The sequence below is a fragment of the Sapajus apella genome, unplaced genomic scaffold, assembly GCF_009761245.1.
Source record: "Sapajus apella isolate SASKATOON/1434 unplaced genomic scaffold, GSC_monkey_1.0 scaffold24, whole genome shotgun sequence".
Taxonomy (NCBI): Eukaryota; Metazoa; Chordata; class Mammalia; order Primates; family Cebidae; genus Sapajus; species Sapajus apella.
In genome coordinates, this window is record NW_022436964.1 from 23,213,831 (window position 1) to 23,233,579 (window position 19,749).

The following is a 19,749-nucleotide window of genomic DNA, read 5'->3' on the forward strand; positions in this document are numbered from 1 at the left end:
AGGCATTGTTTCCAAAACCTTTTTTTAAAAAATTGTCACTTAGTAAAGTTGCATCCATTCAGTTTGTGAATAAAACTAAGTTTTTAAGATAAACTGCTCTAATGGAATTTATGCTTGTCTGGCCCCTGTTTCTGTGTCCCTCACCTCACCTTCGTGATATGGTACCTAAAATTGCAGGTCGGGATTTATTTTGAGGAATTCTATTTTAAAGAGTAATAAAGTTATGCTGAAGGGCAAATCTGTAAAATTAAGGACCAAAATGATAAAGGAAGGCCGTAACTCTCCTACTTGAAACTTGTTTGTGGTAGGTAAGAAAGTGCAAAGTACTGCCTCCCGAATTTCCTGAGGCTTTGATTTGCCTCTGTTGAGATTTGAGGACCCAATAAATAGCATATCTCACCATGCCTGAGGAAAAGCGAGACAAAGGAGTCAGGATTTGGAGATGTAAAGTATCACCTTTATGACTACTAACGCAGATATTGAGGAGTGTGGCTTATATCTGTGGGCAAACAGGTTTCAAATACTGGACCCTGGAATTAACAGGCTTACCTAGTGATAGGCAGTGCAGGAAAGCGCAGGCTTCTCGCTGCAGAAGGTGCAGAGCAGAGTGCAGGTTCTTTCCCTGAATGATGGCTCCAGAGAGAAAGGGAAGAGGCTAAGCCAGAAGTCACCAAACTTTGTTGGCTCGTGGCACCCTTAGTATCTCAGCATGCTTTTTAGAGTGGCTCTTGGTCAAAAGAAATACCTAACAGTTCTATGTGTTAAGTAAATTAAGTCCAGATAACTCACCAGTTATCCCACAGGGTCCCCGTGAATTTGCTGTGGCAGGGTACGATGGCACATAGTTTGGGAAATGCATTCTCCTTCAGAAATCAGCAATAAAATTAAGTCATTCCCAATCCTCTTGTAAAAGGCTAAGTGGGGGTGAACCAGATATATTACCGAGTGGAGATCCCTTCACATGGGAGAAAGCTTTAGCAGCAGGAAGAAGGGTATGCCACCTCCTGTCCCCACGCTTACCCCAGCACCTGGGCTTCAGCGCAGAGGAATCTAGAACTGATGGGACTCTCTAACCTTGGAGACTGACATATGTAATCAGTGTGTACTCAGCAGCTATAACTTCCAGTGTTCTTGGCACCACATAAATTTTTGGAATGGAAATGGAAAGAGAGGTGATAACCCACGGGCAGACATTGAGTATATCTCCACAGCCTACCCTTTTAATTCTGCCTGCCCAAAGGTCAAGTATTATGAAGGCTTAGAATAGACTTACTTTCATTTGACTAAGTTAGATGCATATTGTCAGTTCTATAGAGCCTCTGAGCACACTGTTTTTTCTTTGCTGTAGCTCTAATGGAAGCATAGCCCGCAGTTAGAAAAATGAACAGCTGGGCCTTCCATGTATACTCTTAACCCAGCAATCAAATGGTCACTCCTTTATAAGGCACAATTTCTATTAATAATAAGAAATACATGGTAATTTCCAGTCATAAACAAATACTTCCTGTGTATGCCTCTCATTTAAACCACATAGTGTGCGCAGTCTATTTATAGCTCGATTCGTCAAGTATGCATGTCAATCATTCAGATTGTCCTCATTAGTAAAATACCCGTATTAGCAAATCATGAACTGCTGAATGTGCAAAAAAAAAAAAAAAAAAAATTACCATAGTCAAGTATGTAATTCCTTGTAATAAAATTGTATTGTGTTCTACCCAATCCATGCAAATTTAAAAGTTTACAAACAATGCCTGTGCAAATGTTTTTGCTATCTTCCATGTCCCCCTTCCCACGCCTTAAAAAAAACAAGCACCTTTCAAGATTCATCACCTGGGGAGTTTGCTCTGAATTACTGCCTTGGGAGGTGGCAATGTGAAACAGAAGATCTGAAATGAAGATTCTCGTTATGGGTGCCACCATAATTACCTGTAGAAAAGATGGGCTAGTTAATTAACAGGAGATGCTGGCAGAAGCACACTTGTGTAGGGAGGTCCAGGGGGTCTTCAGAAGGGGTGTGCTAAATAGGACACACCCACCGAGCTCCACCCACCACTGCAGGTGCCACTATTTTCCCTTCTCTGCTGCATTGGCAATTCCTCCCGGCTTCAATTGCACCCCTGCCGCACTTCCACCTGGGTGTCTTCAGCTCTTATTCTCCCATTCAACTTCACTCCTTCAGAGATCCTGGCAACTTAAAGGAACCTCGCAGGAGTCTCAGTTTCCTCGTCAGTAAAATGGGGATAATTAATAATTCCTTCCTACATCGTGGAGTGATTATAAGATCACATGAGATGTATGCTGAAGCATTTTGTTAACCACAAAATGCCATATAAATGTCAGGTGTTATAAATCATAAGCTGGTCTATTCCTCAGCTAAAGCGGTTTCTATGCATATTTTAGTTACCCCCTGAACAATTCTTTTTCAAATAGCAAATGTAAATGCTGCTGGGTTTTTTTTTTCTGCTTGGATTATGGTGGCTCCTTTGCAACTTTATGATGTAGGCTGAATCTTTAAATACTCCTTTGGCTCATATCTCTTCCCCTGAACACCCATGCGAGATCATAATCCATAAAACACAGAGGCAATAACTCCTTTTAATTGCCAGGAGTTCATCATTTGCTAAGTTCTAAATGCAGTCACTTAACGCACTCGTGTTGAAAAGCCTGTCTCTGTTTATTCTGCAGAGCCGAGACTGTCTGAAGCTGGGCCCTCCTGCTGAGGGAGAAGTCGTCCAAGTCAAGTGGCCTGACGGCAAACTCTACGGAGCAAAATATTTTGGATCAAATATTGCCCACATGTACCAGGTGGGTTCTTCCTTCTCTCTGATGTTTGCTGAGACTGACATGATAAGTCAGAGGACATAGTATCTCAAGTGTGCTGCTGATCAATAAGGCACATGAATTTGAGGCGCCTTTTATTTTATGCAAGAGGCAAAGATTCAATGTCTAATGACCCAGGTTGAAACCCTGGAGTTTTATTACCAAGTTGGACACTGGAAAACTTTAACAACATTTGATGAATGGTTTAATTGTAAGGAATATGGTTCTGCCAGAAAGATAAGTTACTAGAAGACGGGCTGCTTCCCACTGTTTCTGTGTTATGAGGAGAGACTGACTGACTGACCGATTCATCTCACCTTCAGCCAGGACGGTGGCGGCCACTCTACAACCAGCAGGTGGCTTTTGCTGAGAGACATACTCTTCCCCACTCCACCTGCTATTTTAGCAAAGCTAGACAATGGTACATTGGCATAGATATGGCCAGTTAATGTCACAAGGAGCTGATGGTTGTCATCCACCCAAGCTTAAAGGAATGCTTGTTTAAATGAAAACTACAGCTGTCAATTGGATATTCTGTTCACTAGGGAACCCTACATAGTATTAAACAGTATGTATACAATTTAAAAATGAATTATTTTATTCCACTCAGAAATGAGAGGTTAAGCTTCAATAAGGGAAACAACATGGATAGCACATGTGCATTTATGTTCCTTCAGAAAGGTTTTAAAAGGGGACACTTAGAGCCCATACATTGTAGAATTTTCAGTAACACTGTCAAAAAAATCAAGATTCTCAGGCTAAACTGTAGAGTGAAAACAGGAAGACTGAAGTAAAAGGAGAAAATGCAAGAAGGTTCAGGCCTGTTAAGTTGAAGAGCAGCTTGAGAATGATAAGACTGTCAGTTTCAACACAGAAATGTTCAAAGACTGATAAGGAGCAAGAGCTTAAATGGAAGAGTGCATTATAGGACATCACGTCAGGAACTGGAGCACAGTGTAATTAAAGGTGTTCGAAGAAGTTTGAAAACTTAGAAGAGACATTTTTCATGGTCTAGAAAAACCCCAGAGGAATGGACAGGGGAGGATGTATACACATACATTGTATGTGTGTGTGTGTGTGTGTGTGTGTATCTGTGTGTATAAAGGCCATTTCCCCTTTGTATATGATATTGGTGACAGTCTCAAGATACAAATTCCAGTTATTTATAATATAATATTTAAGTCATATTATAAACATAATATTTATAATAGCATATTATATAATATATTTATAATATAAATTGAATAACTGGACCTTCTTTGCTTTAGAATGAACAGAATTAGGCATAAATCACAAGATGAGCTAATAATACTGGAGGCTTCTGTAAAAGAAGCATTACTACGTAATGCAAAAGAAAATAATTACATTTAATTAAATAGTAAGTGCAGAAGTAAAGCTTCTTACATGTAGCAAAGCTATTTGCTACATGAAAAGTATCACATGATGAGAACATGTTGAAATTTGGGCTAATTAGTAATCAGTGTGTTAACTTCAGTTGAATTTATGATGGCCTGTCAACATAAAAATATAGGCATATTTATAGACTCCATGAAAAAGTTAAGACTAATATTAAAATTGTCTCTCAAGCACAAGTAGTTTAAAATTCCTCATTGAGCCAAGTGGCCTTTTGAGATTTTTGTGTTTTGTATCTAATTATTAAACTTTACCATCAAATAAACAAAGACAGTTTTAAAAATAGATATGACAGATAAATAAATACCTGCTGCACAGTGCTTAATATCCTAGGCATATGCATTTTTTGACCCTCACAGTAGTCCTGCAAAATGTTAGCTGTTACTTGACTCCTATCTTAAAAGTGAGGTAAGAAAGGCTGTGAACAAAATTTTAATGATTTAAGAATAAATTTTTAATAATTTGTCCAAGAGTACATAGCTGGTAAAGAGAGGGTCAGAATTCTCTCTCAGCTCTGTCCTAACTAGGGTGGACAATCATCCCTGCTTGCCTGGGACCATCCCTGATTTTAGTACTGAAAATAACTACATCCCAGGGGAGCCCTGAGTTCCAGGCGAAATAGGTTGGTTACCCTAGTCCTGGTATAGCATACTCCCTTCTAGGTTTGTAATTGCCTTTTTGTTTCAAATGATCTCAAGCAAAGGAAAGTAGGCACAGGTGGTTCTAGCTATGCCATCAAATTGTGTAAAAGAGATGCCACCTTGGCCTAGTTTAACGTTAAAGAAACGATTCTACTCAAACAAGGCCAGGAAGAAAACCCTTCTTAGCATCAGCCCTCCTGGAAGTGACAGCAAGAGTTCTCATGTGACGGGCACCTAATTCCACTATATTGTTTAGCTTCTTCAAATACTAACAGTATGTACATAATCACATTCAATTGTATGTCTGATTTTTATTAAGACAGTGACGGATGTTCATCAACCAGGAACCCCCAACCTGGTAACTTTTGCCTTTGAGACATAGCCACCTGGCCATCTCAGCAAAGGTAGACCAATGCATTGGCACAGATGTGGCCAGTTAATGTTATCATCCACCGAAGCTTAAGAGGGTGTTTGTTTAATTAAAAGTGCAGCTATCAGTTGGACATTCTGTTAATTAAACAATAAATGTGGCCAGGGCAGTGCCTCACTCATGTAATCCCAGCACTTTGGGAGGCCTAGGTGGGTGGATCACCTGAGGTCAGGAGTTCAAGACCAACTTGACCAATGTGGTAAAACTCTGTCTCTACTAAAAAAATTAAAATTAGCCAGGTGTGGTAGCACACGCTTATAATCCCAGCTACTCGGGAGGCTGAGGCAGGAGAATTGCTTGAACCTCGGAGGCGGAGGTTGGGGTGAGCCAAGATCGTGCTATTGCACTTCAGCCTGGGCAACAAGACCAAAACTCTGTCTCAAAAAAAAAAAAAAAAAAAAAAAAACTCCAAAAAACAAAACAAAAAAAGTATACTTTTTTTAAGCTCTAGATTCTTTTTAACATAACACAGCAGTGTGATTTAACTTGCCTTTTGACTGGAAGTACAAGCATATTTTCATTTCTTTTTTGTTGTTGTTTTTGACAGTCTTGCTCTGTTACCAGGTGCCAGGCTAGAGTGCAGTGGCTAGATCTCGGCTCACTGCAACCTCCGCCTCCCGGGTTCAAACAATTCTACTGCCCCAGCCTCCCTAGTAGCTGGGAATACAGGCAAGCCCCACCACGCCCAGCTAATTTTTGTATTTTTTAGTAGAGAGGGGGTTTCACCATGTTGGCCAGGATGGTTTTGATCTCTTGACCTCCCAAAGTGCTGGGATTACAGGGGTGAGCCATGGCGCCCGGCCGTTTTCATTTCTTAAAAGTGAAAAATTCAGACAAAATTTAGGGATAAAAATATTATGTGGCTCAGAATTAGAGCATATTAGGTATTCTACCTGATGACATCCCTTTTGTTTTCTGCTAGGTGAGTTCATGTTGGATTAAACCTAACCCAACCTTAACCAAGGTACTCTAGGTTTCTGTTAACTGGTGTCATTTACCTTTTCTTTGATAAAATCTTTTAAAATGTTGAAAAAACTGATTATGAAATTATTTGCTTCCATTTGGTTAGTGCGAAAAAAGTTTTAAACATTTTGTTTTAGATGATGATGTATTTTCACACATCGATTAGGTTTACATGTTAGGAAGTTGAGAAACAGATTTTCCCAGCTCCTTTGATGGCATTTGATTGAATTTGACAAAAGTGAGTTTTGAAAGTTCAAGCTCTGTGATAATTGGAGAAATTATTTTATCTGGGAGGATTATTATCTGCAATCCTAACACTTTGGGAGGCCGAAGTGAGTTGCTTGAGTCTAGTAAGACCTTGTTTCTACTTAAAGAAATAATAATAGCTGGGCGGTGGTGGCACATGGCTGCGGTTCTAGCTTCTCAGGAGGCTGAGAGGAGAGGATTGCTTGAGCCTGGGAGGTTGAAGTTGCAGTGAGCTAAGATCAGACCACTGCACTCCAGCCTAAGCAACAGGGTAAGGCTCTGTTTCCAAAAAAAAAAAGGAAATATGTTACATTTTCTTTCACAGAGAGAAACATTTCTTCTGGTTACGTTGTCAGAATCTCTTAAGTAAATCAATGGTGTTAACAGACCCAAACCATCTTAATGCTAAATTTCCCACAGTCTCGTGTTTTGTGATTTCCATTTGATCGGCAGCTACTTTTCTTTGTTTTTGTTTTGCCAGGTAAAGTTTTCATTTTGCATATTCCAAGACACTCATTTACAAAAATTTTGGCCTGTTTTAAATGCATTGTGTACTTATTTTGTTTATTTATTTTTGAGATGGAGACTCACTGCAACCTCCCCCTCCTGGTTCAAGTGATTCTCCTGCCATGCCTCCCGAGTAGCTGGGACTACAGGCGCACACCACCACGCCTGGCTAATTTTTAAAAGAGATGGGGTTTCACCATATTGGCCAGATGGTCACCATACTGGCTAGTTGGAGATGACCTCATGATCTCCCCGCCTTGGCCTCCCAAAGTGCTGGGATTACAGGTGTGAGCCACTACATTGGGCCTCTACTTAGTTTAACAAGGGAAAGAAGTCTTCTTACTTCCTTGGTTGTTGGCTGGTTCCCTTGTTTATTCTGCTTGAGTCTTTTTCATCTTTTTATGTAGTTAATTGGAACCTTTAAAAATAGTCAATACTGTTTTTTAATGTGTATCATGTTATCTTACTTTTCATTAGGTTGAGTTTGAAGACGGATCCCAGATAGCAATGAAGAGAGAGGACATCTACACGTTAGATGAAGAGTTACCCAAGAGAGTGAAAGCTCGTTTTGTAAGTGCTGGCAGATGCCACTTGGAGACCCGCCAAGTGAATTCCTTGTCCTCACCTCATGTTTCCCAAGCTTGGCAGAAACATACTTGGGTTTTGGATTAATTATGAAGCAAGCCAATACGACTTTTTCCTTAGTGAAATTTAATTGAATGCAAACTTCAGATTCAGCCAAAATCAGGGAATGAATGCATGTGCCTTATTTTTCTTCTAATGAAGTCAAATGATGTTTCTTTGTGTTAACATTTATTGGTGCACAAAAATAGCTACTGAATATGTGCTCTGTGCAGAGCACCAGTAGTGAAGAAAGATACCATCAAGGCATTTGCACTCTTGTTAGTAGAAGCAACATTAAAAGAAAGTATTCAGGAGTAGATCAAAGAAGACTCAGCGTAAGTGAATGTCTATCTGTTCTTCTATAGGTTTATCACAGATTGACTAACTTCTGTCTCAGAAAGTCACTGATGTTTGTGTCAACTCATAATTCAGCTAAACTCTGACTTTCATAATAAAGGGGATAAACAAAGCCTAAATGCTAGTTGTGGGAATACTAAAGCAGTTTTTAAAAAGGGAAATACTATTTTCATGCCCTCGCATACCATTAAAAGATAAACACAGACAGATAATCAAAACTGAAGTTGTTGAAAAACATAATTCACAATAATTTTGGCTTTATATTATTGTATCATAAAATATTTAGTGGGCCCTAAAATGAAGTCAGATCTATTCATTTAGAATTATATCTCTTGCATCTGTCAAATGATAAATCCTAAATAGAGAAATTTGAATGGACGAGGTTTTTCTAAGGTGAATTTTTTTTCTGAATACTTGACACTTTCAGTTTAGTACGTGCTTATGATATACTTGTCTGCAGCGATAGAGTAACTAGATTATTTGGTTATTTTGGAAGAACCAAGGGTTTTCTTAAATTAGGGATGTCCAATCTTTTGGCATCCCTGGGTCGCACTGGAAGAAGAATTGTCTTGGGCTTCACATGAAATACACTAACAATAGCTGATGAGCTATTTTTTAAAAAATTGCAAAAAAACCTCATAACGTTTTAAGCAAGTTTACAGATTTGTGTTGGGCTGTATTCAAAGCCATCCTGGGCGGCAGGCCAGGACTGGACAAGCTTGCCTTAAATGTTCAGTTGTATATGCAGCTTTCCCATCAGATGGGATCCTGGCAGCAGAGTAACTGCATCAGGTGGGAACTGACTTTCCTCTCAGCTGCATCCTTCAGAGGAAGGTCCTTCAACGTGAAATCGTCAAGAAGAGTGGTGGTATCGCTACCCACTCAGTGAGAAAGGTGGCTCAGAGGGGACCCACCCACCTGTAAATAGAGTAACCACTAGATAATAATGACAAGCAAAGAAAAAATTAAATATTCCTGTTGTAAAGATAGCAGCCAAATCTTAGGGAAGACCTAAAAACCTGAGATGACTTGTCACTGTTCTGAGACCTTGAAATCTCTTGAGAAAAGCTTTCCTTTTGAAATATTAGAGATAGCTTCCTCTTGTTCTGTATTCCTGTCTTCCTCAGACTCCCCTCTTCCCTTCCTTACTCTCCTCTCCTGCTCTTTTCTTTTCCTTTTTCAGCACATAGAGATTTAGAGGGTGTGGAGTAGAGCAGGTAGCCTCTGGAAGTCTCTTAGGTCTTTCATTTTCTAATCCATGTATGACTTAGATTCCTACCAGCTGAGTCTTGTAGATTTCAAATACTATTTCTTAATCACATCAGAAGAAAGCTCATTGCTTTAATACTCTGATCACAATCTCTGTTTCACAGTAGATTTCGCTAAGATATCAGGATGCCTTGCCCTGTGGCTGTCTCTGAACACAGCTCCTGGGTTTTCTACGGTCTTTTTCACTGAACAAGCTCACCAACATTCCATTTTTTTTTTATTCTCAGAAAATTTTTAATTAAAAAAAAAAATAGTGAAAATATATAAATCACATCCACACTCTCTGATGCAGCCTGCTATGCTGAGCAGCTGAGCCGAGTAGAAAATATCTTCAGGAACAAAGGCTCACAGTCACTAAGTCCTATTGACCATCTCTGTTGTTATTGAATAAAAGACATGCGGGGTCTTGTTGCAGCCAGCCTACCTCTCCTTCGGGTTGGTGCATAGCCCTCAGGCCCTTGGTTAATCTGTCCGCGATTGCTATTTTTTTTTCAGTTGACAAAACAAATCTAATTGGAAAACTCGTTGATGGAAGATATTTTATGGTTAGAAATGTCTTTTCGTTTTTTAAGGAGGGAGGTTAGCAGCCCTTGTCAGGAGGCCTTGTGTTTTAATGACTTTGGCTCACCCAGACACACGCTGACTGCGGGAGAAATTGTTCAAAAGAGCCAGCAGTCCACCTCAGTGATTGTGCGGGGTTCTATTCCACTCACTTCAGAAACAGCCCCATTACCTTTTATTGTCTCAGAGAATAACCATAGCAACGGTGCATAATTAGCTAGCGCTCCTGGTAAATCGGTTTTATTATCGTGTTTGAGAGGCTGACTTTTGCTGTTTCCGCACAGTGCCAACACTTTCATAGATGTTTTATTTTCTTCTTTGATAACTTTAGCACTTATAAAAGTGAAAGATTACTCAGAGGAAGTATTTTGCCAAGAATGAATGAAACAAAAGTGTTTTCTCCTAATGGCACAGGGAACCCAACCAGCCCATAATGATTTCGTTTTCTTCCCGAGTGAAACTAGGTAGTTTCTGGGGGAAGCTGTGGAGGTGGCCTGTTACTCTGGGTAACTATCCCATGAACGGGCTGGAAACATGCACAGCTTTGCACTTGGGTCCATTTTTTGTTTTTAGGCTTCCTTGCAGCTGTCTTCTCATTTTTCTCTTTTCATGGACCGTGTGTTTTCAAGTCCTCAAGCGTCTTTCACCTCTGCCTCTGCCAGCAGCCAGGGGAAGCGGTCTCAGCACAGTGAAATGTGCCGTGTGTTGATGTCATCAGAAGCCACCCACCTCAGTGGAAACAGCTGCATTTTAGGAGGCAAGATAGTAGGGAATTGGGAAGCAAAAATGTGCTTACTATAGACGTTAGGCTTTACCTGAGTATCACAGAAAAACCCACATGCCCTTACGCAGCAAACACTGAACAGCAAAGCTGAGTACTAGGCACATTGTTTGCTGTGGGGAATACATATAAATTTGGGTACACAGCCCCTAATGTCCTCACCTTTATGAGGTTCCTCTGATGGGGAGAAACTTACCTGCTCCTTATCTCTACCACTGCCCTCACCCTACTGAGTGGATGTGTCAGGGCCACAAAAGTCCCGGAGAAGGACCCTTAAGCTTGCCAAGGGCAGAAACCGTAGAATAGAATGACTTTCACAGAAATGAAACAGTGTGTCCAAAGACAGAGAAGCTTGGGGCCCTGAACCAGGCAAGTATGGCCAGGACCTGCAACTGATGCTGTCTGAGCAGAGCATGGGGCAGGCTTCTGGCCAGCTTATATAGGTCTAGCCCAGGAAGTGGGGATGTCATCTTGAAGGCAGTAGCCTGTTGGAAAATTATAAGCAAGGGCATATGATCATGTAGAGCCTTATCATAAGAGGGCTTTTAGAGAGTTTTCTTCCTGTGGTACTGTGGGAAATATGTTGGAGGTGCAGCATATATTACAGTGGTTTGGAGAGGAAGTGTGAGGGCCTGCCCCATAGGGTCAGTAAGGATCAAGAAGAAAGGCTGAAGCACTTCAGGGTACACACAGGAGGAATCCTGGACACAGTGGGGAAATGTCTACAATGACTTTAGGTTTCTGGCCAGTGTAACTGGGTGCATGGGGGTGGATGGTGCTTTTTATGGAAGGTAGGAAGGACGGCGATGGAGAAGGAAGGCTCTCAGTTCAATTTAGGACAGGTTGATTTGAAGGGCCTCTGAGACAGAGACTTTGCAAAGCCTGCTGGGCAGATGCACCTACAGGCCTGAGCTGGCACAGGAGATGTGTGCCTCTGCACAGATACCGAAGCCAGGGGTGTGGGCACAAAGGCCCGGGGAACAGGAGTGGAGAGGAGAAGCCCCAGTGCCAAGCCTTAGCGCTTTGTAGTTGAGCAGATAGTTAAAAAGGGGAACCCCTGAGACGTCAAAAATGAGCAGTCAGAGAAGGAGAAGCAGGAGAACGGGTTTACAAAGTGACGGAGAAGAGCTTTAAGCAGTAGTTAGTTGGCAGAATCGTCAAGTCAGTTTAGCGATAGGAAGGTGTCACAAGAATTCGCAACCAGGACTTCAGTAAGAACAGTTTCAGGGAAGGAGTAGGGCAGAGGCCCAAAGCTAAGTAGGAGTAAAGGTAACTTAGAGATGACGGTTGACATTTGTCAAAAACCTTGTTGGGCAAGAACCAGAGGGGAGATGAGAAATGAGGGGAGTTAAAAATGAGAAGCCTTTTATCCTGCTTTTGTTTGGGGAAGGTCCCTAGGAGTGGTGGGTAGGGAGGCCCTGGAGAAAGTGGGGCTAAATGGAGCCCCCCACTTTAGGTGGGAGAGGTGAGGGAAAGCCCAAAGCCATGCCTGGGGCCCTTCTAGCCTGAGCTAGTAACTGGGGCATCTGCACCCTAACCCCAGCTAACGGAGTCAGACCTTTGTCGAGTCGTCTGAAGATCAAATGCCGTACCGTTTTGCAATGTAACGCCAGCTGCTTTTAGTCCACAGCCTCTGACATGCGATTTGAAGACACATTTTATGGAGCAGACATTATCCAAGGGGAGAGAAAGAGACAAAGAGTGCTGAGCTCCAGGTTTAAGAACGAATATGTGGCCGACCCTGTGTACCGCACTTTTTTGAAGAGCTCCTTCCAGAAGAAGTGTCAGAAGAGACAGTAGTCTCTGTACATCGCGCAGGCAGCAGAGCGGCTTGGGTTGGAAGAGAGAAGATGAAGGGACAACCTTGGGGCTGTGCCATGAGTTTTGCTGGCACAGGTGATGGGGCGTGTTTCTGACAGTGGTAAATCAGGTTTCCAGAGTTTGGTCACCAAAAATACAAAATATACATTATTAATTGGATGCCGCAATCTGAAATCATCTCTTGTCTTACTTTCACTTGTGAGCAATTGTCTTCTATGATCCCAAAGAATTTTTCTAAGTGAAAGGAAATACTAGTGAATCACCCACTAGGAAAAGCCACTGCCACAGAGGCAGGTCCCCATGTGCGGCCTTGCCCCTTGTCAGGAAACACACAGGGACCTCTCTCTCCAACTCCAGCAGGTGGCGCCTCGGTACCTGGCGGGGAGGGCGATAATTTATATATTTTCCACAGTCAGGGAAGGACTCTCACTTATTTGTTTTAAACAGCAGTTTTTATAAAACATTTTTAAAACACAAATGGCATGTATGCTAATGAGATTTACCCATGTGCTATCTGTATTTCCCTTGTACAGAACTTTTACATTTTTAAATATTCCTATTACTTTTGATTGTGTCTGATGGGAACTGAGTTGTTGGCCTTTGTGAAATGAAACTTTTGGCTCTTGAGAAAGAATTCTTATGAATTGTATGCGAATTTTATATATTTAAAGAGGGAGATCTGGGGCTGTTATTTTTAAACACTTTTTTTCATAATACATATTCCGAGTAGATATTTATAAAATATATGTTTCTTTCATTATGTGTTTGTAAAATTAGAGTTTAAATAAATATGCTTTGATGCATAGTTTTGAACTAATGTAACATGATTTTTTCTTTTTTAAAGCAGCCTGAAAATGTACTAGTGTTTAAAAATAAAGATTTCCATTTTCTCCAGTCCTGTCTCTGACTTGCTTATTTGTCTGGGTTTAAACCAATAGAAAACCAAGTTTGTTGGAGAGCTGGCTATCAGGACATGCTGCGGCCCAGGTTTTTCAGACCCTCCTTCTGTCGCTGACTGTTTCCATGGTTCTGGTGCATTCATGGCGATATTTTTTGAGATAAAGTCCCTTGCCTGCCCACGTCAGTACCAGTGGGATCGTTTTCCTCAACTCCTTCTAGGCCCTGAGTGGATCTCAGACCTTTGAGTCTGGTCACCTTTTGTCCCAGGATTCCTGGTCTGAAGCTGTCATTAGTAGGAATTAGAGTTCCTCCAGTCCCCCCTTCATTGTGTCAATGAGACCTGGAGGACGGATAGGAAAAGGGATGCCCAAGAGCAGGCAGTTCTGGCAACTGCTTCAGTTAACTAGGGCCACCATTTTGCTGCATTACAAACAATTGCAAAATCTTAGTGGCCTGCAGCAGAAAGCATTTATCTCTCTCATGGGTCTACGTATCTGGGCAGGGCTTGGCTGGACTGCTGAGCTTGGCATGGACTAGCTGACACACCTGCTCCATTGGTCTCTATTATTCTAGTGGGCCCAGTGGGCAGCCCAGGTATGTTCTTCTCATGTCAATGGCAGAGGCAGGAGAGCAAGCGATCACAGCCAGGTAAGCACATTTCAGCCCTCTGTGGTGTTGCTTAACATCCTATGGGCAAAAGCCCAGAGCCAGGGATTGGGACGGCATTTCACAGTTTTATGGCAAAAGGTATGGGTGTATCCTGGTCCTGGGTAGAGAGTGAAGACCAAAACAGTAAGGACAGAGCCGCAGCTAAAACCCAGTTCCCTAGACTGCTCTCTGGCTGGGTGCTCGTTTTGCAGAGTACCTTGTGTCTGAACTCTGAGCTGGGGTAGAGCCCACCAGCCTTATTTTTACAGAGACTGAGCACTCCACATTCTCTACCAGTATAGTCATATATTTTATCAACTAATCAAGCTTGAATTTTCTATCTCCAGGTTTTGAATGGAACTGACCTGCTCTCCATGATATGCCAGCAAAGTAGGCCTGGGTAAGGCATTAAGGGGAATTAATCTAAATGGGATCATTTGTTCTGTACAAGTTTGCCTGTCAGCAAGATTTCTAATTGGCTGCCACAGGGAGAAAATGTGCAGAGGCCTGTGCCATCTCAAATACAGCTGTTTTTTATAGTCTCACTTGACAAATGTGCCTGTAACCAAGTACAGCCGTATATGGCCTTAGCAAAATAGTGCTGGCCACAGATGCACTCTGGTTATTGAGAAAGGCACCTTTGTTTCACTGTGTTCTGCATAAAGTGGTTATTAGCTCTACGACCAGACAGACCGTTAAACCTTTTTCACTTACTGTGTGGCACCTCAATTGTAATTTTAATTCTTTTGCGTTATTCTAACTGCATTTTTAATGTATATGTGTAGTATAAAATCAGCTAAAGTCCTTCTAGTATTAAAAAGAATTGCTTAGCTGTGACAATTCTAATGTAATACTAATTGCAAGCCCTTTCTCTGGAGGTTAAGGGATTAGTGAAAACGGCCTGGCATATGTCATAACATTTTAATTCCTTTTTGTCTGTTCTAAGTGAGAACAATGTGATCCTTGTCAGTTTACTTTTATTAAAGGACTTTTCTTTTTCTTTCTTCTCTCTCTTTTTTTTTTTATTTTAGTTCAACTAGAGAGAAATTGAGAAGTGGCATCCACTGAAGTATCACATGGCTTCTCAGAATTTATTACATATTGCTGCTGGGTCACAGTATGTGAAAACATGGTGACTTAGAATGCAAAAGTGTGCAGCAGTGGATGGGCCTGCCACCTCTCCCTGTACCCATCCAATGTGAAACAAGGCCTTTCGTGCACATGTTACTTTAAAGGCCCTGGAGGCCCTATGAATAATCATTAGAGTAGTATCTTCTGCAGTATAACATTGTGCTTTATTTTTGCCTTTAAGTAAAAGGAATCTGAAATGAAACAATCTTCATTTAAGATATAAATCAGCCCCATAAACTTGAAGCTAACCAGAGATCCTAAGGCATTCTCATTACATGAAGTAATTGGTTGGTTGCAAGACTCAATTGTATTGCAAAGTCTTTCCGAGAATTCAGATGAGCAGTTATCTGAAGAGTTACACATCCTCTCACCGACATGTTATAGGAACACATAGATAGCACTGGCCAGTGGGAAAAATGATTTCTAGTCTCTGATGAGGCCTGAACGCTCCAGCAAATTGGCCTATGACTCAGAAACCCCATGCTTCATTATCTGAAGGTGGCCGGACAACTTTGAGGTCCCTTTGAGAAAATGAAACTTCATCAAAAGCAGCCGATTAATTATGCATTGAGCATCTGTTGTACACACAGCCTGTCGTCTCCTAGGCGGCGTTTATCTTATTTAACCCCCACCAATAAATCAGTAAAATAAGTACCATCACCCTCTTTTATGGAATAAAACTAAAACTCACAGAGGTTGAGTAACTTGAATCACTCCACCTTCTCAAGGCATGAAGAAGAAAAGATCCTCAGTCTGACCCAAATGAGACATTGGAGAGGTGAGTCTGAAGCTCAAAAGAAAGGTTAACATTAGAGATATGAATGTGAAAGGCACTATCTTTATTGGTAGATGTAAATATGTACAGGAAAATTACCTCCTGGCAAAGGCAAAACTATAGGGACAGAAAACAGATCCAGTGGTTGCCAAGGACTGGAGGTGGGGGAAAGGATAACATCAAAGGATGTAAGGGAACATTTTGGGGGTGATGGAGATTTTCTTTATCTTGATTATGATGGCGGTAACAAGACTGCATATGTTTGTCAAAATTCATAGAACTTAACACTAAAATGGATGAACTGTGTATAAATTACACTTCAATGAATGTGACTTTTTTTTTTCATTTTTAATCCTTATTTTCCAGTCTTATTCATTCTTCTTGTTTCAACTTTTTTTTTTTTTTTTAAGTAAGTAAAAATCTAGGGGAATGGAGGGCAGGCTAATTAGAGAGAAGACATGTCACATGAGAAAAGAAATGAGCAGAGATCAGAACCCTAGAGAACAGCTAAACATAGTTGAGTAGAAAAAGAGGATCCAGTGCGTGCGGGCTGAAAAGTTCAGTGAGATGGGGAACCCAGGATGCTGTGGTTTCCTGGACAGCAAGGGAAGAATATGTTTCAAAAAGAAGCAGTGGTCAAAGCAAAAAGAAAATGTTACCAACTCCTAGTAAGGGTATGTAACTGGGAGAATAGAGTGCAGAACCCCCAACACAGTGCTGGGGGGCGGGGAGGGAAGCCTTGTCCTGGGTCACTTGCCGCCACCAAGTGTGGAGGGGAATCCCAGACTTCCCGTGTGGTCTTCACTGACACTGTGGAAGCAGGGGACATGCACGGTGTTTGACAGGGGTAGGAGGAGCATTGTCAACGCTTTTGTTTTGTGGGATGGTCCCTTTCCCTGTTCGTTGACTAGACATAACAGACTTTTTCTGGGGCTTTTTTCTTTTTAAATTTTGTTTGATTGTTGGTTGTTGCCATTTACAGGATATTCCAGTTCCAAATCCAAAGTATATAGGGGATAAAAAGAAAACCCAGAGAACTCAGCCTTGTTCACACGGATTCCTTAAATCCTGAAGCCCTTTGTTAGTCTGCTTTCTTCCTTCAACATTCTGTAGTTCTCTTAGGATTATTTGTTGTCCTATGCCCAGGATTTTAAATTTTACTTAGCCAGGGAACAACGAGAAGTCCTCACTTTTTCTTTGTTTGTTGTTGTTTCAGATGGAGTCTCGGTCTATCGCCCAGGCTGGAGTGCAGTGGCACGATCTCAGCTCACTGCAACCTGTGCCTCCTGGGTTCAAGGGATTCTCCTGTATCAGCCTCCCGAGTAGCTGGGATTACAGGCATACACTACCATACCCGACTAATTTTTGCATTTTAGTAGAGACAGGGTTTCACCATGTTGGCCAGGCTGGTCTTGAACTCCTGACCTTAACTGATCTGCCCGCCTCAACCTCCCAAAGTGCTGGGATTACAGGCGTGAGCTACTGTGCCCGGCCACTTTTTCTTTTTGGTAGGAGAAAGTATTTATTTCTAAGGGAAAGGATCTAGTCGAAGGGCAGAGATGGAGGATCTAAACAGAATAATTTCTGGAGGAATCCTGAAAGGAGGGAAAGGGATTAGGAGCAGAGATAGAGTTGCTGGTTTCACACAGGAGAGGGAAGATTTTATCCGGAAGACTGATTTCCTGATTGTAAGAACAGAGAAGGCAGATTCTAGAATTGTTCCAGGAGGGGCATCCAGCTGGGTTTGGTGTAAGGAAAAGAGTGTGAGAGAACTGAAGATGCTGGAAAGGGAATAGTTTCTTTCCACTCATTTTCTGTATTGGATAAGAAAGGTAGTTGATGTCAAGAGGGGACTGACTGGGAGACAAGAGAGGAAGCTCTAGGAAGTGAAAGGCCGTAGGAGACTGGATTATGGCTCCCAAAGATGTCTGTAGCCTCATCCCAGAGCCTGTGAGTGTTACCTGAAGTGGCAGAAAGAGACTTTGTAGATGTGACTAAGTTAAAGGCTTGAGATAAGGAGATTATCCTGGATTATCTGGGTGGGCTCAGTGTGAATCACAAGTTTCCTCCTAAGAGGGAAGCAGGAGGGTCAGTGACAAAGACAGCCATGGGGTGGAAGGGATCTTTTTTGAAGATAGAGGAAAGGGCCAGAAACAAGGAATGTAGGTGGCTCCTAGAAGCTGGAAAGGCAAGGGGACAGATTGTTTCCCAGAAGCCTCAGTACGGAACCAGCCCTGCTGACATCTTGACGTGAGCTCAGTGAAACTGATTTCAGACGTCTGGCCTCCAGAACTGTAAGAGAATACATGCATGTTGTTTTAAGCCACTAAATTTAATCATTACAGCACCAATAGAAAACGAAGACAACTGTTCAGCAGATACAGCAGGAGGGAGGCTGAAAGGTCTTTCATCAGGAGGCAGGGTCTGAGGGTGGGGCATTGGTTTTGGGTTTCTACATTTGAGATTCCAGGGGTGATAGGTCTCAGTGTGGTTATAGGACTGCAGTGGAGCTGAAAGTCATTTCACAGTTAACTTTCAACTATTTAGGTTTTTTTTTAAATTGATAATCCATATACCATGAAATTCATCCTTTTAAATGTAAAATCAAGTCGTTTTTACTATGTTCACAAGGTGTACAGCCACCATTGCTATCTAATTCCCACAATTAGCTTCTTAGTTTTCACTGAACAGTATTCACTCAGTCTCCATATATTATAGCATTTTATTTTATTTTTTGTATTTCAGGCAAGCTCTTGTTCTGTTGCCCAGGCTGGAGTGCAGTGGGGTGATCTTGGCCTACTGCAGGCTCTGCCTCCCAGGCTCAAGTGATCCTCCCACCTCAGCCTCCTAAGTAGGCATATGCCACCGCCCCCAGCTAATTTTATATTTTTTGTAGAGATGGTTTTGCCATGTTGCCCAGACTGGTCACAAACTCCTGGGCCTACCTTGGCCTCCCAAAGTGTTAGGATTATAGGTATGAGCCACTATGCCAGGCCTATTACACCATTAAAAAAAAAAAACTGCAAGATTAAAAAAAAAATTCACTGTGTTTCTGTCACAGCTCCTGAAGACTAAGAGGCATTAGGTGAATATTTTCGTAAGAGTATATTTTCTTGCATATGCAGATTTCTTTTGAATATATTATTTAGTATACTCACCCATTTGCAAAGGCTGTCCATTTGGCCAAATGTGGACTTGCCTTCTGTTAATTGGGCCAGGTGTGTGATTGATTGTGCTAGTCGGGATGGTGGGTCTTTTCAGTGGAAGACAGCCTACAAAGAGGACAGGTACACACTGGCCACAGAGCTGCCCTGGAAAGTTAAATGTAGGGGAGTCTGATCCTTAGTTCCAGCAGCCCCAGAACACTGGACACAACCCTCTTGCAGCAGCTCTTTGGAGAAAGGCAAATCCCTTGGCGCCACACTCAGAAAGGGCCTTTCACACTCTACCTGTAGGAGTCCAGGGGTTCCAGTAAGGTTAACACCTCTCAGTTCACTGCATTTGTGTTTCTTCCAACATGCAAGCGAACTCCAGAAGGTGGAGTCAGATGGATCCAGTCATTCATCACATTTCAGATCAAACCCCTTTTTATTCGCCTCCTAGGTGGGTCTTCCTTTGCTTCCAGAAAAATTTTCATAACTCATTTAGGAGCAAAATGACCTTATCTGAACCGTTATGAAACTGTTTACATTTTTGTTCATTCATTTAGTATAAATATTCACGCACGTCACTACAGAATACTCACATGAGGTGTTAGGAAATATATGATATTTGATAGGCCTTTCTACAATCCGAGCAATTCTGAATTCACACAAAACAAACCTAGCTCCAAGTGTTTTGGATGAGGGATTGTGGACCTGCA

At 41.7% G+C, this 19,749-nt stretch overlaps 1 protein-coding gene across 6 annotated transcripts in view; it reads left to right on the forward strand.

Moving 5' to 3' along the window:
* KDM4C (lysine demethylase 4C) overlaps positions 1–13,327 on the forward strand; it is a 343,287-nt gene extending 329,960 nt beyond the window's left edge. For 3 of the 6 annotated variants that reach the window (XM_032291097.1, XM_032291099.1, XM_032291101.1), the window contains 3 exons: positions 2,686–2,805; positions 7,498–7,590; positions 12,236–13,327. In XM_032291097.1, coding sequence (XP_032146988.1) covers positions 2,686–2,805; positions 7,498–7,590; positions 12,236–12,412 — 390 coding nt within the window. In that variant the 3' untranslated portion in view covers positions 12,413–13,327. The remainder of the gene's footprint in view (positions 1–2,685; positions 2,806–7,497; positions 7,591–12,235) is intronic. The other 3 variants (XM_032291109.1, XM_032291100.1, XM_032291098.1) reach the window with 3 other exon arrangements.
* Positions 13,328–19,749: the final 6,422 nt, after the last annotated feature.